Source organism: Falco peregrinus, chromosome 2 (assembly GCF_023634155.1).
Source record: "Falco peregrinus isolate bFalPer1 chromosome 2, bFalPer1.pri, whole genome shotgun sequence".
Taxonomy (NCBI): domain Eukaryota; kingdom Metazoa; phylum Chordata; class Aves; order Falconiformes; family Falconidae; genus Falco; species Falco peregrinus.
In genome coordinates this window covers 88,228,777-88,256,640 of record NC_073722.1, presented here as the reverse complement: position 1 = coordinate 88,256,640, position 27,864 = coordinate 88,228,777, and the positions used below count along the sequence as shown (strand labels likewise).

At 42.4% G+C, this 27,864-nt stretch overlaps 1 protein-coding gene across 2 annotated transcripts in view; it reads right to left on the bottom strand.

Annotated features, from left to right (window-relative positions):
- Positions 1-15,761, bottom strand: part of CLTCL1 (clathrin heavy chain like 1) — a 35,373-nt gene extending 19,612 nt beyond the window's left edge. The window contains exons 1-9 of one of the 2 annotated variants that reach the window (XM_055797267.1): positions 15,486-15,761; positions 8,715-8,922; positions 4,359-4,627; positions 3,922-4,083; positions 3,002-3,115; positions 1,534-1,707; positions 1,076-1,273; positions 498-698; positions 222-374 (exon numbers count right to left, since the gene is read on the bottom strand). In XM_055797267.1, the coding sequence (XP_055653242.1) occupies positions 222-374; positions 498-698; positions 1,076-1,273; positions 1,534-1,707; positions 3,002-3,115; positions 3,922-4,083; positions 4,359-4,627; positions 8,715-8,922; positions 15,486-15,527 (1,521 nt within the window). In that variant the 5' untranslated portion in view covers positions 15,528-15,761. The remainder of the gene's footprint in view (positions 1-221; positions 375-497; positions 699-1,075; positions 1,274-1,533; positions 1,708-3,001; positions 3,116-3,921; positions 4,084-4,358; positions 4,628-8,714; positions 8,923-15,485) is intronic. The other variant, XM_055797266.1, reaches the window with a different exon arrangement.
- Between the last annotated feature and the right edge of the window lie 12,103 nt (positions 15,762-27,864).

Here is a 27,864-nt window from a genome sequence, read left to right as displayed (position 1 = left end):
GCAGCTCAAAATTCTGGATGTTCTGAATTATTTTGCAGACTGCTCAGACCTTAGTTATAGTGCAAATTATTGTGTATAACAATGAAGAAAACACTGTTTCTCAATCTTACCTACTTATCAATCTCAAATGACAGGAACCAAACTTATCTCATGGAAGATAGCTTGAGAATGTACACATTAAACAAGATAAGAGTCTAGCAGGTTGTGATAAACAACTTTACCTTTTTAGCATACAGCACTATTTTCTGGAATTGACCAGTTTCAGCAAAGCACTGAATCACTTTGTTTGGCACATTAGCACGAAGATAGACACTGAGTGCAAGGGTTGGGTCAGCTGTCTTCACCAAGTCTCCCAGCTCCTCTGAGCACTCCAGCTGAAGTCAGAAGCAGTATTTTGTCAAGCAAAAGAATTCAGAGATGTAGGATCAACAAAAATATTGTTCACACTCCGTTGTTACAAGACAACAGAATTAAGCCAGTGCCATGATCGAGCCTACCTTGTCTTCCTTCAGCCACTTCTCCAGAAGCTGCTTGCGGCCCTGCTGTAGGACAGGGCGGCAGAGCTCCAGAGACTCAAACTTGTTCAGCTGTCCCTGGTCAAGCAATATTCCAAAGTACTGCAGCAGAGGAGAGGCCTGCCCAGGCTGAGCTGGTACACTCTGGAACTTCCTGATTGTATCACCGGTACGTAGAATTCCCTGAAGAGGCACAAGACAGAAGCAAATTTTAATTGATGAAGGCTGAATAGTATAAGTCAAAAAACAGGTGTTAAGCTATACACTGAAGCATCTACTCTTAAGCCTTCAGGGTGGAGATCTTCAGACCAATGACATTCTAGCAAGAAGCCAGTGGCCACAGCAAGTCCTATCTATGGCTGGAAAATATAGCAGATACTCCTTTATGGGATACAAGAGTGAGTTAGTCAGAACCACCACCCACCTGCAGAGAACTAAGGCTAGCATTTCAGCACTTCAGTTTTTCACTGTCAAGTACTGAAATGCAAGTAAGCTAAGCAAGTCCACCAAGCTAAGGCAAATCCCCATGACTTCTAAGCTTTACCTTTGGAATTACTTACCTTTGGTGCAGATGCAGCTACTTTAGCAGCATCTGCATAGTTTCCTTGAGCAAACAGTGTGTTGAACTTTCTGGCAAATAATTCCTCTGCCCCAGCTAGATTACTACGTATAGCCATACGCAGTCCCAAGTCAGGATTCTGCAGAACATTCGTAGCGTAGTTCACTATGTTGTCTTCCTCAACACATACAGAAAGCACCTGGAAATGACAAAAGGCATAGAGTACTGTCCTTTCCACAACTATGAAATATAGCAACCAAACTGCAGCCCATCAGTGCAGTAGTAGGTAACTAACAAAACAAGTTCTTCCCCAAACAGTTCCGTACTAGGAGAGGTAAAAACTGACTAAACTTGCTACTTGCTCCCTTCCATGACAATAGTTGCATCAAACCACTCATTAGGTTCGTTACATTCCATCTGAGCTTTAGAAGGCTCAACACCAGAATGCTGATTTGTTACCTGTCCTTTTTTGTTCACACCAATAATGCCTGAGGTAGGTTCATGAGGAGCTGTGACAAAGATAGTATCAGCACTAATACGGTTCATGTAGATGCACACTCCAGACTCCAAGTCATACATGTGAATATATCCATACTTTGTGATCAGGTAGATAACACCATGCTTAATTCCAATCTGCAAAAAGATGAGTTTTTATCAGTCAAGACTAAGACTGTAACAGTTAAGACAGCTGCCTTTAGCCTAGTCACAAGACAGTACAGCAGTGACATGCCTTTGCACTGACACTAAGAACAAATATAGCTTCAGGCTTCTTCCTTACAGACTCAAAGCAATGAATAGCTTTGTTAGCCATTTGGAGACAGCTCCACTGAATAGAGAGACTGAAGGCAAATTAAAATACACCTGCAGCAAAGGACATACTCCTCATCCTAATGAGCCAGGCTAAGGAAGAAAGCTGGGGCATAATTAGCATTATAGACTAGATATGTCAGTACAAGTTTATTTTCAGAAATTAATGAGATAATCGCACTTCCAACAAGGCCTACCCAAAGCACCAGCAGAACCTAAACCAAGCTATAGAGTATCCCAGTTTACCTGCCAAGTCACTTAAACTGGGGAGGCTCTCAAGCCAAAATGGTCTTCAGTCAAAGAAGGAATTCCATTTTGGAACAAGTCTTCAGATGTTTTGTTAATTAAGCCTCAAGCTGAAGTACAGAGCCACATGAGTCCTGCCATGTAGACAGCTTTGTTTAGTTTAAGACATCTCTTGATTCATTTGTGAAGCTGGTCTATTAGACTGGTCAGCAGTTGCATGCTCTGAGATAGTTTGCTTCTATTACACAATGTCTAGCCCTACAGACATGGTGAGTGACATTTGGTCTGTCAAGGCAACCAGATACACTCTTTCCTAAAGAACTTCCCACCGGTTTCCCACGTCACCTTCTCTGTGACAGGAGGTATGCTGATATAGGACTCCCCAACTCCATTTGTCTCTTAGCAAGATCTACTGTAGATGAAATGCCACTTTTGTGTGAAGCTACATCAAGTCTTGTAACATTTTTATCTATAAACCTGAACATCAGTAGGAAGTTCAATAGCCAAAGCAATGTTAGAGGCATTCTACTGGAGGACACTATTCGGGGTTTTCATGGATTGTTTTTTTTTGTTGATGATTATGAGTTTTCTTGGCAGGGAATTGCTGGGCGGGGCGTTGTTTGGTTTGGTTGTTTTGCTTTGGTTTTTTTTTTAATAAAACCCTAAGTTGACATACCTGGACAAATACAGGAACAGCCTATGTATTTGTTTGAGTTACTGTTTTAATGTCCAGGCTACCTCCCATAAATCTATTAACACCCCTCCCAGAACTAGGAGGAACGACAGCTAAGCACCAGTAGAAATCATTCTTTACAACAGAGATGGCAACTACTTACTAGGCTATAAAGTTGGGGTTTGGGGGTCAAATATTTACCTGCATTGCCACAGGAAAGTCTGTCTGTGCCTCAGGTGGGAAAAACACATCAACAGCTTTCTTAACAAATGGCTGATTTCCAGTAGCTGGCTGACCTACTTCAATTATGTGTAGCTAGGAAGAAAAAAGTACATGTCACAAGATTTCCTGCAAGTACAGCCACATGAAAGAAGTTTCTCTCTTCAGATATGCTACTGAAGTTGACTTGTCATACTTGGCTGACGAATACCTGCCCAGTCCTGAACCAACACAGTCTGGGGAGCTGTGCTCCAAATATTTTAGAGGGAAAAAGTCTTCTAGAACTTGATAAAGTAAAAATGAGGAAAAGATTAACAAAAAAAAACCCCACACACTTTCTATGGAAGCAGACTACAGAATATGTTTCTATTCAAGACAACTTGTCGAAGATATTAAGTGAGACTTGTCGCTACATCAACAATTTAAGGACAAGACTAAAAAGCTCACAACATTTTAGTGTTACCTCAGCTCTTTACAGACTGCTCTGCAGTTGTAGCATATTCAACTGCTATTGAAGTCCATTGTCAGTTTGATGCAAACAACCTACCTACAGCATTGAGACTTATCTAGTCTCTCTGTACTAAATTCAAGAAGCAAAAGGCTGCTTAAATGACTTGGCTTCATACACACAAAAAAACACATGGGTTAAAGGATCAGCTTAACACCCTGAACTCTGTTCTCGTTGCATCTACGTTTGTTCTTATGTTCAAGTTTCACCCAAGCAACTCAAGACTTTTTGCAGTTTCTATCCTATTGAAAGAAAGCATTTTGATGCTGACCAAATAATGCTGCACACATGGCTCCCAAACCGTCCAGAGAGCATGCACTAAACTGTGATCACTGAAGCTCTATTAGTACAGAGTTCTGCTACAGCAGAACAGGAAAACAGCAGCAGACTTTACCTTGCCCCCTGCAGGACTCCTCACAGCAAAACAGAAGAGGGTAGAAGGTTTGGCATTTCCCTCTATTTTGAATTCTGCAAAAGCTGCTGCATGGCCCTCTATAGGTTGGGAGACTTTTCTATCAACTGAATACAGCTGCATTGCACCAACCACACGATTTTGCTGGAAAAAAGAAAGGTCAGCTTTTAGAGATAAGATTTCAGATGTTTATAGCAATACCTTTGGGACAGTAAACTAAAAAGCAGCCAATGCCACTCACCCCCTCCTCCAACACTTTAATTGCAATAAAGCTCAGATTATTTCTACACAAAAGAGGTATCTTCTAATTTTTGATCTATAGAAACCAAAGTTAAGAAACTATAGCAGCTATTAAGTGAAGCAGGACCAGGGCTCTCCCAACTGTTTTCATAGCATGTTATTATTTCCAGGTAACTTACCTGTGCTGAAATTCCTATCAGTAGCAGCCATTTTTGGTGTTCATCTGTTCTGTAATTGATGATTTGGCAGCCTGCAAGACTAGCATGCCTGTCAAACATCTTTTGGGGTTGTGATTCTCCCTCCATGCTCCAGTGGTAGACTGCTGTCTCCGTTACCAATGCAACTGTATTCACAGATATCCATTTCCAGAAGATCACTTCCTCTGCCATTGTGTGGGCTTTCATTTTACTTTTCATCTCAATGTTAAAGATCTGAAGTGTTTTCCCAGCTAGTATGACAAAACATCATAGATAGATTATCACAACAGCCATCCTATAGTCTGCATATTTACAAGCACCCTGTTTAACCCACTATTCCAGTGATATTACAGAAAGGGTTAGTTTCCTGTCACACCTGAGTCTCCTCTGATACTCAACCCTTATTAAACAGAATCCTTTCTCTAACCCCAACACTTCTACCATCTCTGAAGAAAAAAAGGTCTACTTCTTATGGACACTTACAAGGACAATGCAACATCTGACAAGTATTAACAATTTAATTAACTATAAGCTGTAGTTGAAATACAGTCTAAGCTCTGTAGCCCTAGTTTAGGTAGCAGCACCGGTATACCAAGTTATTGGTGTCTACCAGGTGTCATTTGGTATAATTAATAGAATGAATGACTCCAGTTTGTGTCAATCTAGTAGCTGTAGATGACCTGGACTGAGCCCAACAGCGCAACACTTGCAACAGCTCAAGATAGAATGGAGGCTGTGGTTTTCAGCCATTTTTGTTTTGAACAAACTGTGCACTTTACTAGGAGATGGATGGGCTCTGTGCAGCAGTAACACAAGTGCCTATTGAGAACAACAGTCAAAAGTTCAGAAAGATTACAGAAAGGTTTGGAGCTTTAGTTCCAGTTAAGGTTACCACTGCATTATGTAGGTAACTATACTGCAGGTTTAATCTTTACTTTAGTATTCCTTTTAACTACCAGAAGCCTTAACTCTAGTAAGGGTAGACTTAAAACTAATGTTAATTGAACCAATCCATACAAAAAGTATGGGACTATAATCCTTTCAGGAAGCCAATGTGATGTTTTAATTCACTGCAGATGAGACTACTCATGTCTAGAAATATTGTTTTCTGTTCACAAGACACCCACTCAGACTGCTAGAGTATTGGCTTGTAATGCCATTATTTCTATCCACTTTTCAGAAGTGTTTTCCCTGTTTGTAACACTTCTGTCAAACTGGTAGACAGACGTTCCTTCTACTGGAAAATTTTGATATATGAAAGCTGCTAGCCACTGAGGAATCATTTTCAAGAGATACTAACCCCAAGTTAATACATTTCTTGGACCATTCTATAACATTTTAGTATAATTTATACAGTAAATTGACTGTATTAGTTTAATGCAGTGCCAAGAGATAACACAAGCCTTCAAAGTTACCACAGGCAGTGTTTATGCTCCCTGGGTTAGCTGCATAAAGAACTATTAACCTGATCAACTAGTTTCTAGGACAGCTTGCTAGCTCTCCTGGGACCAAAAGCAGCCTGTTTCTGAACACCTTGTTCTTTACATGCAGTTACTGTATTATACAAATACAATAAGCCCAGGCCTAACATCAGTTATAAACTGATAGCTGCAAACAGCATATTTACTGTATTGGACAATTTGTCCAGCAGTGGACTGATGCTATTAAGCAATTGCTTTCAGAACTTCCACAGTGTGCTGCCTTGCATGCAGAAGGCAGACAAGTAGTTCTGGAAGGGCTCTAGTCACCATCTGAACAGGAATACCAGCATGTGCATACAGAAACCGCTCTCACAGTCAGTCTTTCTGAAAAGAAAGGAGAATATCCTTCCTAGTTTTAAGAATGCAGAAGGAACCAATAAGCTACTAAAATGAGCTAAAAGCTCATGCTTATCTATTTTCTAGACTAAATCTGACTGCTGTGTTACAGTTGGAAATGGTTTTAGAAGCTTCATTAGGCAGCTAGCTCTTGACGTTGGGGGCCACAGAAGTCATTCAGCAATACAGTTTAAGTGTTGGCAACACAATCAAACTTCAGAACTCTAAACTAATTAAACTGGAAAAAAAAACATTTGGACTGAGAAAGCAAAACCTGCTAAAAAGTCATAGTGAGGGCAAGCATAAGTTTGAATCTTATGTCTACTTGAACACTTTCTAAGGTCAAGATCTGAGAAGAAGCTACACTCTTACATAAGTTCTTCTGATCAAGCTACCAGACTGATTAGTCTACTGAAGACCATTCTCTACAAGTGTCGTCAAGTAAGCAGATTTGGTTTTTGAACACTGGCACAAGAATTTACATTTCAGTTCACTGGAGCATGAAGTTTCTCCATTCTAGAAAGAATGGAAGCACCTGAGTGCTGCATTCTCCACTTTTACCAACAGGGGAGTACTCTCGGCACAGAGCAAAGCAAGAAAATCACAAACACAAGGCCAAAGCATAAAGCTCAGTACACCAGGAGAATGCCACGTGCAATCCAGAAATGAAATTGTGCATACTGTATTTCAGTTTAAATCAAAAAACATTTCATTTCTTTTTCTGAGGGTGGGTTGGTATGTTTATTGCTCAATAATCCTTAGATTATCAGCAACTCCCAATCATGGCACACTATGTCACAATATGCAACAGATTTGACTACTGAAGCCTCAGTCAATCATCAGGGAAAAGTCTGGAGTGACAGACTGATTTGAACCATGTCTTCAGTGCAGTTCACCGTAGTTCTGCTGGTTATCATGAGCTCCACTCATCCTCTTTTCCACCCAACCTCTCAGTCATTAGCTTACTCACAGAAGAAGAGATTAAGTTTGCAGTACCTGACAACACAACTTTGCATGTCAATGTGACATCATTCACTCAACCTTATCTGTTCAGAGGACAAGCTTATTCACTCTGCACAGATAGAACAATACTCCTTTTGAGCAAGTCTTAACCTTGGCAAGAATAAAGCTCTGTTCTTCAAAGCTAATGATGATCCATTTAGGTAGTAGCTTAGTTTTAAAACCAGATGATGTAGTTTCCTTTTAAAAGCTAGATGAAGCTCTGCTAGTATAGAAAAGGCAACTTCCTTGCCAGTATGGTTTGTTTAAACGGGTCCAAGATTAAGGACAGTGAACTCTTGCTAGATTTGAAATTATTTTTTCATTGTTACCTTTACCCACACGCCAAGTAAGGCAGTCCTTTGCAAGATGTGTAAGCATCTTAACTGAAAGTTTGACTTCAGCTGAATTTGTAATTAACACATTAGTTTCCCCCTAATGTCAATATAAGCCTGAGATCAAAGACAAGAAGTTACAGGTTTTGTGTCAGTTCTGAGGACAGTTATTTCTTGGACCCCTAAGTAATTTCAACATGATTTTTCACAATAAAAAAAACACACTTAGGCAGAAATTAATAGCACACAAGACATGCTAGCAGAGGTCTCTCATAAAAATATTGCAACTTGGTTTTGTCTATCAACTGTACTTCCATCACGTATACACATACACAAAGAGCACACTTCTTCACTTGGTACAGTCAATAGTCAAAGCAGCCAAACGGTTAGCAACAAGCCAATGGAGAACATGTTTACTTTAATACCAGCTGAGGATTGAGATCCCTCACCTGGCTATGAAGTGAACTGTCAAATGGCTACCTTAAAGTTCAGTACTTTTTATGAGATTAGACCACTCTGTACTACCGAACATGAAACGTCATGACAAAGTTCACTCACCATCTGTTTAGATAAGATGCAGGAAGAAAAGTACATAGTAACAGTTATTGGGATTAAACAGCAGAATTTGGTCATTTAAGAGCCAGAAATTTATTAAAAATCATTTCTTCAAGCTCAGTGCTACTTAAAGGCAGTATCAACACCACAGGTAAGCAGAGGTCTTCTATCTGCAAGATCTCACTATTGCCAAACTTAACATGCTTGTACATTCAGACTTTCACAGTTACTGGCCATCCTTATGACATTTTGGTGATATCTAGTAATCTCTTCAGAGCTACAAGAAAGGGCCAGAGCAGACAGTAAGAATTGCTTCACACTCCTATTCATCTTCACAAGTGTCCATTATGTTTACACCACCTGTTTAAAGGGAAAGTATAGCATATGTTGACCTGGTCGTCAGTGAGAATAGGAGGCTGCAGCGCCAGGCCCAAGCATCTCACACCTACCTGGAGGCAAATCATCCCAAGATTACCGAAAACTCCACTGCCAAAAATACAGCATGCAAGAATATTCAGCCTCACGTACACTGTCCTTTGAAAATCTACATAAATCTTACGCTTACGAGCACATGTAAGCAGTAATACAGCTAAACAGTAGGTTTCATACTGCAGTAACAAAGGGTAACTCACCTTTTAGTGCAATTACTTTAGAGGCTGGATTCATGATGGCACTTTCGGCAGAAATTGGACGTCTGATGGGTGTTGTTGGATCGCTCATGTCAATTATCACTACTTGTGCCTGCTCTCCCACTTTCTCCCTGATGCAGATGAACTTGTCAGATTCCATTGTTAGAGTGCTGAATCCAATGTTTGCTGGGTTAATGCCCAAATTTTGGAGCTAGAAAGACGGAAGAGTGCTTTATTATCCTTCTAATGTAGAAGGTTTAACTCAAGCCTCTACGTCTAAAGTCCCCTCCAGAAGAAAATACAAGACTGGCATATTTCTCTGACAAGAGTGTATATTATGGAGCTATGATTTGTCTTCCGATTCTCTTTGTTCCATAGGTAAAGAAGTACACAATTCTTAATATTCAAGTCCTAAAGAGGTTCCAAAGTTGTGTTATTGATGCAAACTGAAAGGAGTTTTAACTTAAGCATTTATTGCTTAACTTAGTTCTAATAATGTGATTCATCAACAGCAACACTATTCCAGATTTAGCAAGGCTGGTAAATTTGATATTAAAATTTTATTAAGTGGCAGAACTACAACACATAGCATCAGCAGGTCTTATGGTAAGAACCAATTACTCTCATGCAACCCACCCCTACCAACATTATGGAATTAAGTCTACATAGCACATATCAAGTCGGCCTGTTTTTACAACCAACTTACGCATCTTGCTTCTTAGAATTTACCAGTAAAAGGTAGGAAAGATGTATTAAAATAATCAGTCCATCTCTCCTTGCCCAAGATGTCATGCCATTTCGCTCAAAGGCAGGGATTTCAATGCCACCCCCCTCCAGCCTTACGTCCAGCTCTCAAAACATAACTTGCACTCAATCATATGACAGTAGGTACAAAGCAGTGACTTTTTATGTAACTTAAAAGTCATTTTGTGCTGCTGAATAGACTGCCCTCAAAGATGGCTATTTCTTATTTTCACCCTTTTATGTTAACTTTGTTTCCATTCACTTCCAATTTCAGCTTAACAGGAGGTGGCAGTGAACGAGTATCACTGTTTCAACTGGTCTGCAGTAAATCAGATTTACCTATGCAGCACACCCCAGCCTGGTATGTATGCAAGCTGCATTTTATATAACAGTAACTGTGACAAGCCTGAGCACCTGCTTTATGCCCCAGAGCAATGCTTTTCAAGCAAAGGAACTGTATCAGCTTCACTCATGCTTCTTAAGGGATTAACCTATACTGCTTTTCAGTGCACTGCAAGTGAAGAATGACTGCCCTCAAGGAGACAGGATGAAAACTACCACCAGCACTGAGTCATTAGATTCCTTTGATACATACCACCAGGACCTTCAATAGACACCAGGACCAGACAACAGACTAAACCCCTTAAGCAACAACTCCCATGATGGTTTCACAAACACAGTTTTAGTCTGTTCTGATCTGGCTGATCATGGCTTGTTACAGCTTCTGTAAAGCTACTCACGAAATCATAAATCGGGTACGTAACAGAGATACCTAGGTGCATGGTGTGTCAGGACTGTGCGCAAGAACGCCCCAGAATTGTTTGTTTTCAATTCAGCTTACTAATGAAGAGCTAGCTATTCAGCTCGGTAACTGCTGATCTCAACGTACTCAAATTTCAGTAATGCAATACAAGCCAAATGTACACATGTGCAAAAAGACATTTACTCCCTCCTGCAACTGCCCCTCAGCAAAATTAAGACCCATTCAGCTAACACTTCACTTTATCGGTAAATACTTCAATACACACCAGTAAACTTCAGTAGATGCCATTCATTCCAAAAGTGAATCAAAGTTTATACAAGATCAGCAGAAGCTTCTTGCAACTAGAGTTTTGAAAACAAGTCCACTGGGCATGGGGCTAGTACGGGCTTCTGTGGCAGTAAGAAGTCTCTGTATCAGGACAACTCAGGTGCTTTTCTATCTAACAAAGAAAGTTCTAGTACCCAATAAACATGCAAATTGTAGCTCCATCAACTGTGACCTTGAACAGAGGAATAAATGATGGGCTCTTAATTCCACTGTTCTTGGCTACAGACTCTAGACCAGACAACGTCCACTTATTGTGACAAATTACATGATCACGTAGTACACACCTGAGCACGATCCGAATTCATCTACCAATAGAGCATAGCTCATTCTAAGAGACTAAATTAAACGTCACAAGAGTGGTCAAGAGGTTTAACTGCAGTATAGCCAAGTTCCTAACTTGCTTTAATTGATCCAAATTCAGACATATTTCCAGAGTACCAAAGTGGAAACACAGCCTCTTCAAGGTCTCTTCTCAATCACTGTGCTTCAGCTTGACCTATTCAAGTAACAGCGTAACGCCTCTCCTACCCATTCATGCCCTAACATCATTATCTACTTTCAGGGTGTAGAACTATCTTCACTATCAGGCTGAATGAACGAGAAAACGATTTTTGCTTCACAGAACTTACTGACACAGTAAAGATTAGCCTGAGATGTTTTAGTTGATTCTCAACCTGAATGAAGAAACGCAAGTCCTACACTTGGGATGAAATACAGCTATTAATCTGAGATCTAGTGTTTCCCAATTCTACTTGACCGGCGTGATTCTGTTCCACTAAATATTGGACGTACTAAAGCATCTCCTTTCTGTGGCGTGCAGTGATTAAGGCTGAGCCAGCCCAGACCAACTCAGACACTGACACTACCAGTTCTCAAACTAAGTCCATTTCTCTAATGGGAATCAGCCTAACTTACTGTCTGTTTAATACTGACATTCCAGTACTTGGAAACTACCACCAGCTAAGTTCTGCAGTCAGTAGAACTCTGAATTTGAGATCCCTCCATGGTTCCTTAAATACCGCATTTCAGCTTTATGCCATACAGCTCTAGTGTATTTATTTTTAGAGATGATCAACTATTTTTTTAAGCCCATTAGAAAAGAGTAAGGCTTGGACGGAGGCTACAGATATCCAATTAAAAACTGCCTGCTAAAAGCTCTGTAAGCATATACCATTTAAAGCATAATACAAACCAAGAACACAGTAATACAGTTTCTCAGAACTCTTTTAGTCATGTGACTATATAAAGTTATAATCATGCCCAATAAGGATCTGCATATAGCTGTCAGACACCCCCTCTCAACTGCCCACCCTCACCTCATCTCCTGCCACAATTCCCATCTTGACACGTGAGGGACATCAAGGAAGTATAAGGCGTTGAAACATGCAAGACCACCAGCTCACAGGTTTTACTGCAGTTGCAACTGGGCTTTCATCTCAGGTGACAATTACTCCCCTACACAAAAATCTGTCCCTGTCTATCTGTGATGAGGATTATTAGATCATCTAATGATTTGAGTCTCCCTACCACATGCAAGGCACTTTTCAATCCAGTGAGCAAATATGGTCTCTTCAATACTAAATACCTGAATCAGGTCATGATATTTAGCCCCACCTTTTGAATACAAGTCTGAAAAGTCATTTACAGCTTGCAAACGTCCTGAGTGCTTTTTAAGTCCACATGTCTAGCCAAAGCAAACTCATGAAAGCCATCACACTTCAGCTCAGCCACGCCCATTGCACAACAGATAGTAATTCTTAACAAGACATCTCAGACTATCCAAATAGAAAGTGTTTTTGTCCAGAAAATGACAGAAGTAATTCTACATCCTTTGTGTTTAAAACCAGGCTACCTCAGCTTCTCAGTGCTGTAGCAAGACACAAAAAACTTATGTGTCAAAAGCATGTCATGCACACAATATTTTTCACGACTTGGCTGTTCTCAAGAGCCTGTATTAGTTACTCAACAGAAAGCAGAACCCTGTCTACAGATCCCTGTGTCTAAGGGATGAAGCTTCATCTAAGGGATGAAGCCCCCAACCTAGGAACCCGAGACTCTGTATAAGCAACAGTTTTCCTTGCAGGCAAGCAGAGGTTTTTGCTAGTGAAAACTGAAAAAAAGCCCCAAAAGGGACAAAGACAAGATTTTAAGAGCAAGCTAATGACTAAGTAAAGGAAAATCTTAATTTTAGGTCAAGAACACTTTGTACACCGAATTCCAGTAGTACTGCTTCCAGTCTATGTACCAGTGTATTTAGTCTTTTACAGCATTTCCACTGTAAACTACAATCCCCTTGAAAGCGTTTGGTCTGGTAAATAATTTATAATTCATTGCTCCAACAGAAGCACTGGAGTTAAGAACCTGGTTAAATCACAGCAGCTTAGAGTAGTGTGTGCTAGTATTTCACTATAGCAGGGCTGGTAGAGTTTGTACTGCTGCAGCTGGTCAGCCACCAGATAAAAACTAAGTCCTTATCTTATTCCCCTCCTTTGCTACGGGACTTAACTATATAATATCCTCTGTGGTAAGAATGAGCAAGATGCAAGTTCTTTATGAATTTGTGAAGACTATTACCTACAGAGTTCACATCTAAAAGCAACTGTTCAATTGCATTAAACAGAGCTAAACAGTAGGACTCGAGTTCATTCTCAGCTTGACTACTACTGTATCAAGACCTGGCTTTCTTGCACTGCAGCTATTCTCCATCTTTCAGCTCATGCAGGACTTGAATGTACAAGCTATACAACTTCAAATTTCACATGCACTGCAACTGGCAGTCACTCCTGCACAGGCTTGGAGCTACAGTTCAGTCAGAAGGATAATCAACAAAGCAAAACAAGCTTCACGAGGAATGTCAGCAGTCTACTGATCACTAGTACCCCTCCAACTTTATGTGGACCAAGATTGCTGTTTCACTTCACACTACCATTTATCCACTTACAGCTAGGAAGAGTGGGAGAGTAGAGTTCGGTATTTAGCGCTGCAGCTTGTTTAGTTTCTCTGGAGACCACTTTCTGCATGCTTCAGTTCTTTTTTTAGTAAAGTACATACAACTGTCTCGGGAAGACTCTGAACTTCAGTGAAATAATGTTTCATCAGCAACAGGCTGAATTTGGAACTGAGTAATTACAGTGCTAACAGCTATTCTAACCACTTAAAGTCTTACTAATTAAAATGGCTACAGGTACAAACAGAATACAAAAATTGACTTAAGGTGCAGAAAAATTTAAGAACACTGAAACAGCACAATTATAAGGAATTGTAGCTTCTTTCGATTTAACATCATAGAGCAGTGTAGTATATCTGTTACACTATTTTTAAATATGACAATTTAACTGTAGCCAAGCCGATTTCTTGGAAGTAATAGGGGAAGGGCTTAGGCTGATAGCGCTTCACCCATGTTTTGCTTTATGAAGAAAAGCAAAAGCTTTATCTTTTCATTAATTCCCTGCCAGTCAACAATAACCACCATGTATCGTTTATTCATGACTCTATAGATGTTTGCAACACATAATATTATAAGTTAGAGCTGATAAAACCATGCTGCAGATACCCAGCCAGAGCAAACATTACCAGTTCCCACATTCGTTCTGTAACTCTTCGGGATTCATTTGAGGTTACTACAGTCACTGCTATACTAGACACTGGCTGGGGCAGGGAGTGATAGTATAATTCTTCACTATGTTAAACTCTCTTAAGCCATGACAACTCCGAGGAGACACGTGTGCCTGCTCCCTTGAGCACAGACATTAGATACCTCTGGAGTTCACTAGTCTTATTACTGTTTTTCAAGCTAGGGCTTCTTCTGGAGTGACCACATCAGTTCTTCCAGTCAAGCAGAAAAACACTTCCCAGAAGGAGCTGAAAGTGGCAATAACCATTTCCCAAGCTGAAACGCCTGAAGTGGCACAAAGTCCACACTGATGGATGATACCCAGTTCATATTTTGTAATGGATGCCTGATTTGACAGAAAGGGGCGGTACAGAGACAGGATGACTTGCCAAGTCCACTTCCTGTTCTCTCATTCATTTAGCAAATTCCTTTAATTCCTGCCTCAAACTGCATGTTCAGAGATTGCTGTTCTCTCACTCCATTTACAACCCTCCCTCACCACCAGTTCACGGGGAAACAGATAAACCGGTTTGTCTGTGCTGCATCCATTAGTCATGGAACCTTTCCAACACTGGCATTATGGTTTTCACAGGCTATAAAGAACAGAACTGTGTCATTTTTAGGGAGCTTTTTTTTTTTTCTTAATATTGTTATTACTGGCAGGAGGGGCAGAGGCTGTGTAGCTTCTAAGTCCAAATGGTTTCTTACACCTCATTCTCACCAATTCCCTCCCAATTCACAGCTGCACGGAAAGAGGTTCCCAGGAACCTCTGCAATCCGGAGGCTGATGATCGTTTAGATAAAAAAATAAAAATAAATAAAAAAAAAAAAAGAGAGAGAGAAAAACCTCGATCCCTCTGGAAGATTAAAGCGCCCACCCAACCCGAGGTGGGGGAGCCCCTGCGGCCCCAGGGGCGAGCAGGCCGGCCCCGGCCCGGTGCCCCCCCCCCCCCACCTCCCCGGAGCAGGAGGTCCCTCAGGCGGCGAGTGACTCTGCACAAATCGCGGCGGCTCCGCACGCCCGGACCGGCGGCCCGGGGGATGGACGGGCGGAGGGAGGAAGGACCCCGGCAGCCCACACCGGGGGCGGGCTCGGTCCCGCGCGCCTTCCCGCGGCGCCCTGCGGGACGACGGCCCCGCACCAGAGGCGGGGAGGAGTACCCCCGCCACAGGGGCTGCGGGACGCGCCCCCGCGGCCTGCACCCCCCCGCGCCTCGGCGCGCCCCCGGCCCCGGCTAGGCCGCGGGCCCCCCCCTCTGAGCGACGGGCTGAGGCAGAGGAGAGGGAGCCCCGTCCCCGGGCATCCGCCGCCCCCCCCCCTGCTCACCTGGAAATGCTCCTGGAAGCGAATGGGCAGTATCTGAGCCATGGCTGAGGGCAAGCTGCCCGGGGCAGGGGCGCGGGGCAGGGGCCGGCGGCAACAGCAGTACAGGCGCCGCTACACCCCACACAGCAGCAGGGAGGAGGAGGAGGAGGGGAGGAGAGGGGGAGGCAGCGCAGGCGCAGTGCCCCGGCTGGGATGGCGCCCCGGCGGGCTCGCCTCCCTTCTCTGCCTCAGCCCGGGGCCGCTCACTCCAGCGGCCGGATCACTCCGCACCTCACCAGCCTGCCAGGGTCTCCTCAAATAGTCCCTCCCCGCGACGCCTCTGTCCCCGCCCCATCGCCCCCGCCTCTGGCCCGCACGCACGCCCCGCCGTCTTCCTACCCCCCCGCCGCCTCGCCGCCCTGGCTCGGTGGCAGGGCTGAGGAGGGGGCTCCGGGCAGAGAGGGGCGCCCCCCGCCCCGGCAGCGGCCCGCGGAGATGGGCGGGAGGGCTTGTCAGAGCCCAGGTATCCTTCCGCTGCTGCCACACGCGCTCGTGTGACTCGCCCCCCTCCCCGGCTCCCCGCGGCGGCGGGTGGGCGCTGCGGCCCCTCCCGGCGCTGCCCCGCCGGTCGCCTCGCAGGGACCCCCGGTCCCGCGCGTCCCCTCCCGCCCTTCCCTACAGCGGGGGTGGAGGTGCCGGGGGCGATGGACCCCCCGGGGCTCCCGCCGCGGCTGTGGAAGGGGCAGGGGACTCCCCGCCGCCCGGCTGCGGCCCTTGGTGGGCGCTGAGGGCCGGGAGCAGGTCCACTCCTCCAGCCGCGGGCCCGCGGCCTGCCCTGGCAAGTGTCGTCGGGGCTGGTTGTGCCGAAGAGTGGCTCTCCTCCATCTCCTCTTCCTCCTCCTCTTGCTCGGGGTGGACACCGGCTCGTCCTGGCCGCCGGGCTCATGGCTCCCAGCTCGGGGCACTAGGGCCAGGGCAGCCGCTGCTTCTCAGCGCCCCTGGGAGCCCCGGGGGGCTCAGCTGGTGCTGGGTGCTGGCTCGGTCCGGTGGCATGGCTGCCCACAGCCCTACTCAGGCCGCATGGGCTTTGCTACCTACTGCTGTGCCTGAAGGTAGGTGAGGAGGTTTATGACCAGTTACTAGGTATGTTTGAAAAGCCATCCTGTTTTGTGCTGCTCAGTTTCTGAATAGAAATAGAGTTCCTTCCCCAGGTGGTTGACACTATAAATTGGAAAGTTACTGAATAACCAGTAAGTGAAGGGCCCAACATGCGAGGTTCATCTACACCTCTTTGTTACCCGCACTAGCATCATGAGGGAGGTGAAGGTAACATTACTGTTAATGTGTTTCTCCTAAATTGCAGTAACCCTTGGAGAGGGAAACTGCTGTGGTGTTGCTAACTGCAGCAGTTTCATCCAGAGCATCATGGTGGTTGCATTTTCCCAGAGAGCCCAGCACTGGGAAATGCAAGATTACAGGAGAATTTCTGATTTAATTTTTTATAAATGAGTTTCTCATGCTGTGGGTTGCAAAGAAAAGCTGAACAAGGGCCCCCTGAAGACTCAAAACCAGAAGGCAGATTAAAACAATTCCAAATATATTACAATTTAAAACCTCATTATTTTTACTTAACCTCATTCATTTTTAATACATGGAGCTGGGAATTACCAAAACTGGGTTAGGTTTCCAAAGGAATCATAGGCAGAGCTCTGCCAAGACACTTTGATTCCTACTGGCACTCACAACTGCAGGCTGCAGCCAATGGGGACCCCTTTGCCATGTATGGGAGATCTGGAGGTCTGTGTCTGGACTGAGGAAACCCTGAACAGCCCATTGAACAGGTGGCAGAAGATGCTGCTAAAACTCCATCCCTCAGTAAATCTGGAATCTAGCTCTACCTGGAGGACTCGTGATTTGGGTTAGGCACCAAGGTCTGCTTTCTCAGAAGCAAGCAAAAATGGAGCTGAGGTGGAGACAACTTTTCTTTACACGGTCTCAAAAGGTTTAAGTAGCATCTACTCTGTAGGTTTGTTAGCAGCAGTTTGTTTATGGTGCGTTAGCTGTATTAGTTTCTAAACAAGGGCAAGTGAACAGTACTGCAGAGATGAGACCATTAGTGGGACATCAGGACATGATCTGTCACCAGCTCATTTTGGTATAATGAACTTGTTCTGTGTTTGCCTCTGTCAACTGCCCTCCCACACAATCATTTTATGGATACTAATTATTTCTATCTAGAGCTCCAATTGCTAGCTTTTGCTTTGCTTTCTAATTTATAGTCAACTAGCTCTGCTCAAAAAAAATGAGCCACAGACTTTCATCGCTTATTTCACAAGTGAAGTAGGACTTCTTATGTATGTAGTTACAGGATATATATTAATATCATTTATATTTGAAAGGAAATTGTGATGAAGGAAAGAAACAACAGGTTAGTCTGTGATACATGGTTTTATTTGCAAGAATTACAAATGCACAAAAATCAGTGTACTGTGTGCAATCATTCTTAGTAGTCTGGCACTAAACTGTTGACATCAACTAGAAAGATCACTGGCTAAGGAAATCAAAACTCTTTTAATGTATAATTAAAACTAAAGGTCTGTTAGATTTCTTCAGTCCAGTTTTAATAATATAATGCTTCATGCCCACTCCCAGCTGGCCAAATGCTAATTACAACATCTCATAATTTCCGTAGTAAAAAAAAAAAGCACCTCACTTTATGTAAAAGCGCTTTGCCACACTTATGTCTGCTGATGTCTTTCTCATTTGTATCTCCTTATGCTGTTTTGTTTAAATATCTGTTCTTCTTAACAGCTGGCTTTGGTGATCACAAGGGTTAGATTCCTCATAAGTGTGATCAGCTCTGCAGAGCTAGCTGATAGGGTTTGAAATTTTGACGCAAATCAGAAAAATGGAAAAAGTATTTCCCTATCTTTTCTTCAGTTTGCAAGTAGCTGGGCTTCCATGGCTAAAGAAACTGATCTCTCTGTACAGTCAGCTATGTGTGTGGATGTTTTAACTGAGTCTTTTAACCTTGTTTTCTAGATTTAGTTTGGGATCTCTCAATGGAAAGGCACTACCTGTCTTATTTAAGGTATTTTCCTGCAGTCTATAGTCTTATTAACAGGAAACGTAAAGGGTCTCAAGTCTCTAACTGTTCGCTGTGCTAGTACCCCTCTGACTAGCTACTCTCTTATTCCTGTATAAAAGGCAGAGACACAGCACTTAGCAGCTGAGAAGGGTGTAATCCCTAGCAATCCTTTAAGAACGCAAATGGAAAAGCTCCTGGTAAATGTTTCTCTTTTTTTTTTCAGAGGTTGCTCTCCTCCAGATGTTTGGTTTTCTGGCTCCTCCTATGGATGGCAGCCTCCTCCAGATGTTTGGTTTTCTGGCTCCTCCTATGGATGGCAGCCTGATGCTCTTTTTCAGTGTTTGAGAACAGCTCTGAGAAGAGCTGCATTTTTTGCCTTGGAGGGTCTGCTATTTACATGGGAAAATGTTATATGTATTGTATGTGTTACTAGTCGTCTTCACACAGAATCAGCCAAGGAAGTCTCACTGGAAAAGCAATGTGCATTTCTCCTAAGTGTTGCTCTCGGAGTCTTGCTCTACAACATCAGTCCAAATCAATTTACCTACAAAAATATTCAATTTGCAAATGTTTGGCCACTTTACTGTTTTGATTAAAAAAAAAAAAAAAAAAGGCACTAGCACATATTCTGGCCTATGTGAGAAAGTGTCCACTTGCTGACAGCAGGAGACCTGCCTGAGTGTGAATACATAAACTACAAGTGCCAGGGAGTCTGTGGGTTCGACTTGCACGTCCTTGGGACTGATGACTACAAACTGCTGGAGAGCTGATGTGTGTGGGTTCGACTTGCACGTCCTTGGGACTGATGACTACAAACTGCTGGAGAGCTGATGTGTGTGGCACAGCACTGAATGCAGAATGTTTAATCTGCATCTGTTACCAGCTTTATGCTGTCTGGTGCTGTCCGAGTGTCAATGTTTTGCCTAATAGATAAACACAAACCTTAGGAACACTGTATCAGTAGTCACAGCAGGAAAATGTTGTGGTGCAGCAAAAATGGAGCATCACAACATCTCCAAAAGTTCTGATTTGGCCTCTCACAGAGAAAACTGACATTTTCTGCATCTCAAGGCCCTCACTGACTGCCCTGTTTGCTTCAGGATCCAGTTTGAAATTGTACTCCTTGTTTTTCAAACCACACCCTCACTCCTTGGACTTCTTTCCAGCTTGTCTCCTGGAGACAGTGGAGCCCTTCCTTTTCCTCCCGTTTGTTGCTTCTCTTTCCTTCCAACAGGCTCCTTGCTGCTGAGTCAAGAACTGTCTCTTCTCTTTGTATCCCATCCAGAACTGACTCCTTGTACATGTCCCAGTCATTCTCCATCTTAGTGCAAAATTCTATTCAAATAATGTTCTTTTCCCCTGGAATTCAATTCTCCTTTTCCCATCTGTTCTTCTTATTGAACGCATAACTTTGGGTCGTACACAACGCTCTGAGGCTCTGGGTGAGTTTCTTCTGTGGTTTTTGTAAGTCATTGCACAAGCTTCTTAGAGCAAACTGGTAAAAACTGTAATGTTTTTGAAGAAATTATTTGAAATGTAAAGATTCTGTTGACGAGTTGTTTCATATGTAACTGTTTAATGTTTAAATTCCCTCTAGTTCATTTTCTGGCAGGAGAATGTTGTACACGCTTAGTGTTTAAAGGAAATCCCCTGTTATGCTGGATTTAACTCCCAACATGTTCACCATAAAGGTCGCTTTATGAATTTAGTTTGGTATGTGAAGCCCCATACTGTATTCCCTGTGCATGGAAAGCTTGTCTGGAGATGATAGATTCTGATGTCATTTAATGTCAAAATGAACAGAAGTGTCTAGAGGCAGTAGTAGTGCAAGCTGGAGGTCTTTAGACTAAATTCTCCGCAGAGAATGCCATGATGATACATAATTTACTTGTAACTTGCTAACAATATGCCTGTCTTTCCTCCCAGAAGCATTTCTGTTTAAGGAGCCATTTCTGTTTGTGCAGTGTGCTGACATTCATGCTCTCTGTGCATTCATATAGTTGTTTGCTTCTTCTCTGGACACTTGTGTTCTCCAGGGTTTGCAGCACCGATGCTGAATTACTTTTGAGGCAGTATATTAGCTGGAATTGCAACTCCTCCAGCCCAGCCTTGTAAAAACAGAGGTCTACTGGTTGGTGACGCAAAGCCGAATAAAGGGCATGGGAGTCAACGTCTGTCTTCAAAATCATGACAGATGGGTCAGGGCTGCTTGCTACGTCAACCTTTTTAGAAGCTGAATTCCTCTAGAGTGTTTTCTCTGGCAGCTCATCTGTCAAGTGGATAGAGGGTGAACGTGTTCTTTGAAAATATAACTAATGGAAAGGAAAGAGGTAGCTAATACAAATCAAGCTGTAGCTATTGCTAATTTCACTAGTTCTGGGATGACAGAAATCAAGCTACACTTATAAACAGACCAAGTGAAATCTTAGCCTAAATGGTCTAAGTGGTTAAATGCCATTTAGGAGCATAACCAGTAAGTGTGCATAAATGGGATATGAAAATGAAAGGCTGGAAAGGACCTGAAGTGGTCTTCTTGTTTTTACTTCTGTCCTACAGCAAGACTGAATGAGCCAATGTTTTCTAATTGCAGATTACCAGTGTGATTTGGGAAATACTGACTGTTAGGGCCTTTTAGCTATTTCCTTTGAAATAGACCCTTGACAGGGAAACCTCAGTGTTCATTTTCTTAACATTATTCTATTATCCAGGAAACAGAATGAAGCCAAGAAAAGCAGAAACCCCATTACATTTTAGAGTATAGTAGTAAACCATGCAGATGGTAAACAGACTTTTCATTTTTTGTAGGTTCTTTACAAAATATTTTCCCTTCTCTTGATCCTGGAAAGAAGCACTCTTTAAATTCATAAGCTATGAATTCCCCCTGTCCCCAGAAGGAAACATGTCTTTTATGACTTACGCTTTTCCTGTGTTTGCGTGTTTCCTTTTCCCCACCATAGTAAGTTTTGAGATCATTGGCCAAATTCAGTCATATGTGATGGAGAGGAATAAGCTCAAATATTCAAGATTTCTGCAAGTTTCATGAAAATAGGCAGTCAGAGAGTGCAGAGAGACTTTTATTTAGAAAGAATGGCTGAAGTGGGAGTTCAGCCCTTACCAGCAAATCTGTGAAGCAGGCAACCCAAATGACGAAAAAAAGTCTGTGACCAAGGTCTTCACCTTCTTGAATTTAGTTTTATTGTTCATGAAATATTTTTGTTCTCTTTCTTTATGCCCAAATTCCTGCTTTTGTATGAATCTGTACCTTTGTCTGCATCAACTTTAAAAATAGGTTCATACAACTTTAAAAATAGGTTCATAAATCGCCTCCTGAAAACACCATTATTTCCTGAACTATGTTCTCCCCTTCAAAAAGAGGTTTTTATTAGACCATGTAATGCTATTTTATGTAACACAAAGGCCCTGGTTTTTTTCTGTCAGTTTATAGGATTTCAGGAAGCTGAAGATAAGAGTCACCCTGATTTTCTTACTCGCTCTTGGTTTTCTCTGTCTTGAATTGTTTGTGGAGCAGGTTTTAATGAAGTTCTCTGTATTGCATGGTTCTTAATGACATAGATAACCTAAATGTAACAGACTGGCTTTTATGGAATTTCAGTCTTGACTGGAATTTTCAAGACACAAACACAACACAAAGATGTTTCCCAGAGAGGTTCAATAGCCTACGTTTGCTACCTTTTAGATTTTTGAGAAAATAACAAGCAAGATGGCTAAGCTAGAATAAAATGTAGGTAAGCACAGACTTACATGCTCAAAGTCCTCATAATGAAATGTCTTAAGTTACTTTTTAAAAAAATTCCTACTAGTGCTAGCAGAAGCAATGTATAAGCACGTCTCCTACCCTGTCACTAGAATGAATGTAGATGATGCAAGATTAAGACAGCTGTGCCCCCTTATGCCAGTGCTTTCAGTGTAACTGATACTAATTGTATGAGGGATGTTAAATAAAGGGAGAAAACCTTTTGTCCAGAGGCAGCCTTAATAAGCACTGGAGGGAATTTACAATCCTATCTTTTTAGAGTCTAGTTAATCTTTTTAGAAATACCAATCTTCCTGAATTTAAGGAGTATTTTGTACTTCCTGATTTTCTGAAGGCTTGAGAGGTGCTCTGTGACATAGAAAAGTGACATCAATTTTTGGCAAACTGTGCTGCTCTAGCTGTGTAAAGTATCTTCGGCAAACACAAAAAATGTAAAGGGAAGCATGCAAAGTGCTAGTTAAAACCATTTATTTAGTATTTTGTGGTTGCATTTCTTTGCAGCTTTTTTGTCCTCATTATGGGAAAATGTGATCTAATAAAGTATTCATTTCAAAAAGAATGCGTGGAGGTCCAGTTATGCAGTAGCTTTTAGTTGCCTCCCTCTTTCTGCACCATGCAATACTATATCCAGGAAGCAAAGGAATGATTTCCAGTCCCCGTGTCAGAATTTTCCCTCTTCCTTCCTAGCTCTCCACAAGTCATTTGCTCCAACTCAACCAAAGTCTAGTGTGAACATGTTCAAAATCCTGGATCAAGTAAGGTTCTGTAGCCAGAGTACATCAGGAGCGAGTCATCTTTGTGTGTTTCTATCCATTTCCATTTCATGAAGACTGAAATGTAGATGTTAAGAATAATAAGCAGCTCTTCTTTTCGTTCTTTGTTTATGCTGGAAGAGCAAAACTAAAGAAATCAAAGAAAGTTTAGTGTTAAGAAATGAGCACTTTCATGGGCCCTCCCAAAGATCTTTAAATATCTGCATGTTTCTCTTCTAGCTCAGAATGTGACTGAGAGCACATGGTGTGTTGCCTGATGCAAGAACTATGCTCAGTTAATGCATATTGCCAAGTTTGTGTCTGCAAACAGGAGCTTGATTTGCTATGTCTAGGCTGTGACTGATCATGCTCCTTCACAAAGTGAGTGAACAAACGGCTGTATACGTGTCTGGTAGAATACAGGAAACTCAGTGGAGGTTTTAATTAAGTATTCCAAAACAAGGACGGTCAAATATAGGCCATAGGATTAAACCACAGCCTGAATCCATCTTTGTTTGTAATATAAAATTAAACATTTCAGAATGGTTTGTCCCTTCCCAGTCCATCCGCTTCTCAAAAAAATGATGCAGCTGGATTTGCTGGTGTTACCAAGACTCTGGGAAGCTATTGGCATGGTCCCCCTAGTTAGTCAGGGCTTCCCGATTTGTTTCACTGGTGTGTTACCTCCTCAGCTGCTGGGTTATGAAGCAAGGCAGCATTTATTATAGTGCTCATCTCAGATATCACTTCCTCCCTATTCATCTCCATTCATAGTTACATACGACATGCAGTATTATTTTCAGCTATATTTGGCTTGCATGTAATCCAGCTTTCCAGCTCCTCTCTATATTATGTAAATACAACAGCAGGGAGAAGCCGCCTTTTGTCCCCTTGTGCCAGGAGGATATGCTGAACATCAACACGGACGTGTTCCTGAAGATCAAACTGTTTTTCTGGTAGTCTGCTCACAGATTTCATAATCCATCTGTTCTCTGTAGAATGCAGTTAATTTAAAGCAACAAAGTTCACTTCAGAGACATTGTACAGTAGCTGCTGTTTATGTTGATTTTTCTGATGAGGCTCAATATTGTCTATATTCCATTATATCTCAGCACTGCCTTTAATTGCCTCTTTCCACCAGATTTACATATTATCCCTCCCGGCTGTTCACACACACTTTCCTTTACTTGGCAATCTTCCAGTCACTATACTACAGAGGTACTAAAACAGCAGAGCAGTTGATGAGAGTCAAAATAAAACTACATTATGTTATACTGCTTGGCCTACAGATGACTGAACAATTAAACAACAGAGCATCCGAGACAGTCATCAGAAGTTCTCTTCTTAAGACTGCTCATTTTTAGTATTTTTGGGCAGGTATGTAACAAGGTTGTAGAGGCTTAACAAATGTCTCTTCAAATGTTATCCAATTCCATTATTTATCACTATTCCAAAGAAGAGGAAGTCAGAATTAATGATTCATTCAAATACCAAATGAAAATTGTTCTTACAGCAATTGGCTTCATAACCCTGGCACTTGGGTCATCTGGGGAAGCAGAGGTGTTCCTTGGAGGTTCACACAGATCATTAACACAGCCAGGCTGACTCAGCAATACAGCTGCACATGCCTAACTGCAAAGATACAAGGAAGTTTAATGCTTTTAATGTGATACTCGACATAAATCCATGCCTGTTTCCTTAAGTACATGCATTCTTGAATTAAGGCTCTAGCTTCCTGCTGTCTCATGCACCCAGACTCCACTGCTCTGTCATTGCCACTAGCTGCTGGTGACCAGCGATACGTCAAAACTGGCAGTGTGCTGCTGTATGCCACAGTGAAGAACTGCTTTGGTTGTGTGCTGCATCTTACCTCACCTGGGCACAGGTGAAGCCCTCGGGCTCCTGGCAGGCTGCCACTGCACAGCCAGCACAGAGCGAGTTAGTGTGAGCAGGGAATGAGACCTCAGTATTGCATTTCAAACACTAAGTAGTAAAGCAGGCAATTGAAAAAAAAAGCATCTGTCTAGCTTATGGAGATTGTGGAAAGGAAAACAGCTGCAGAACTAGAAATGCTAGAGCAGTCAGGTACATCAGATTCCTAAGGATGTCTCCTTCCCACCACCTTCAGCTGCAAGGGTGACAGCCTGACCCGTTTTCTCAGACGCTAGGCTGGACAAGGAGTTGAAATGCAGCTCAACAAAGCACCAGTCAAAAGGGTCAAGAGCAAGGATTCAGGCAATAAAACAAACATCTGGAAATGGAAAAATCCTTTTCCATTTTTGCTCCCACATGTTTTGGAATCATTGTGCCAGGAAATTATTAAATCACACAAATTTCAGTAATGAATGCGTCGTTTGGATGGCATGTGATATTGCCCAGGGATATGGCTAAGGAAAATAAAAACTTTTCAAAGTCAGTAGTGATGAAATATCAGATAGAGGAGCTAAACTACAACTTATATGGACTTCTGAAAACAGTACTTGTATGGGACAATATTCTCCTGATTGATACAAGTGAGCTTTAAGAGGAAGTGTGTGCATAAAAAGCAGAGGAACCTCTGTTTAATATTTTCTGCTGTAATTCAGCACAAAGATTCACCATATTTTTGCTCAGCTGAGAAGACTCTGCCACCTCATTAGGAGAGGGAGAAAGCAGACTTGTTAAAGCACTTCTCTATCTAGAAGGCCATTTTTATGGCTTTGGAGAGCAAGACTACTGTTGCTCTGCTGCAAATGCCAGTTTGTAGCATGCTAGAGTTGTTCTGCAACTTAATAGGATTGCTGCATTGGTAACAGGATGCTGACAAGCCAGTTTTCTCACCTGCACTTTGCTTAATGTTGCAGTTCAGTTTAGCTCGTTAGATCTTGCTAAACATGTACCAGCAAAATTTAACCCTTCCCTGAATTATTGCAGCTGCGTCATCTAGGAAACAATTCTCTCTGTATCATGATACAGTATATTTTAAATAATATTTTCTGTCTAGCTCAGTCACAATGGAACATGGAGCATGTGGAGGAGGGGTGGGAGCTGACAGGCTGGCCAGAGCAAAGGAGGCTGCTGCAGCACTGCCACTGACCGTGCTCATGTTGCCATTCTGAGCCCACGTGGTGACTGAGGTGGGGAGAATCCCAGAGGCAGGGACTGAGGAGTAGCACCCACAAACGCTGCTAGCTCCATCTATACTGCATTACTGTGTGCAGCTTTGGGAATAAAAATAAATGCCAGAAATGTCAACAGCCCATAGCACAACAGCGTACGATGAAGCAGATAAAATGACTCACAGGTCTCTGCAGTGTTGTTAGCAGCCCAAGTATTTTCAGAGCAGAAGGCTGCAGAACTTTTGAATATGGAATTGTCTCAGTCTCCATGAAATTCCTGCCATTTAAGAATTCTTGGCTTTCCACAAAAGTCCAATGACAAGTAACAAGTCCTTGGACATTCAGTCCCAGTCATCCTGCATGCATTATTCCAGGAGGAAAAAATACAGGCCTGTGTAATTCCCTTGCAAATCTTTTTCTGTGGGCAGGTGGATGCAACTAGGTTTTAACCTTTGCTTTCTTAGACTACAATTTTGTAACCTTGTTATTTATATTGTACTGCTGCATTTCTTGGCTGCCTCTCTGCCTAGACTTCACGCAAAGAGCCAAGGAACATCCTGTCATCATCATCCAAGACAACCAGCGGGCAGAACTGTAAACAGATTGGCCAATCCAGACACAAGGTGACTGGTGAAAATAGGGCAATAAAGTCAAGACTATCAAGACCCGATGCTATGAGTGTTGGTATGCAGTAACTCAGTACTGACATTACTGTGGATCTTACTGGAAGCCAAGAGCAGGCTGCATCACCACCCTTTTCAGTTGCTTCACACAAGGGAACTCCTGCAGGAATTTTTCTTCAAAAGGCAATGATACACGCTAGCCATCTGGCCATCAAACATCAGATGCAAACACTAGAGTCACACAGAAATTCTAACAGAAATCTGGGGCCCAAATCTTAGGGCAAGCAAGTCAGATTTTAGCACCTACATGACTTGAACTCAATTGGGACTAGCAAAATGAATACACTGACCAGAGTGTATTGAAGAAAAGCTCTTCCATTAGCTATTTATTTCTCACAGGATGGAGAGTGGGTGAATTTAAAGGATGAAAGAGCAAGGAAGAAATCGGGAGAGACACAGGAATCACGCAGCAAGACAAGCAAACTGTTTGATTAATAACTAGATTAAATGCAGGGAGAGACTAAAAGTCAGGAATAAAGAGCCTAGACTTTACCTATTTTACAAAATGCATAATGTCAGCAGGAAATTTTGTTGAGTGAAACCAAAGGAAAATAATTAAACTATATATTTTTCCCCCACCAGCTCTAACATTTTAAATTTTTTTAAATTTATTTTTAAAATTTTGTTCAATTATACACCTTTTTGAGCAGTGCCTCCCACTCCCTAGGGCTGTCAGCACCTGACATACACATTCCAAACTGTATCCTTTTCTTTCTACACTGAAGGGTTAATATATACAGCATGGCCTTGGTGGCACACTCCATACCATCGCTGCCCTAGCTGAACCTGGAAGGCTGCGACACATACTAGAGCTGGGCAAAGGTTTCTTCTTCCAAGCAATAGAAATTCTAGTGGCTTTTCAGAGTGCTGATCTGCAGGCAGAGCTCACCCTTGGCAAAAAGATCTACAATTAATATGGAGGAAAAATAAGGATCACCTAGAATGAAGATGCCAAGGAAGTCCATTGTTTTCCCCAAAATATCCACAGCTAGAGCTGGAAGCCC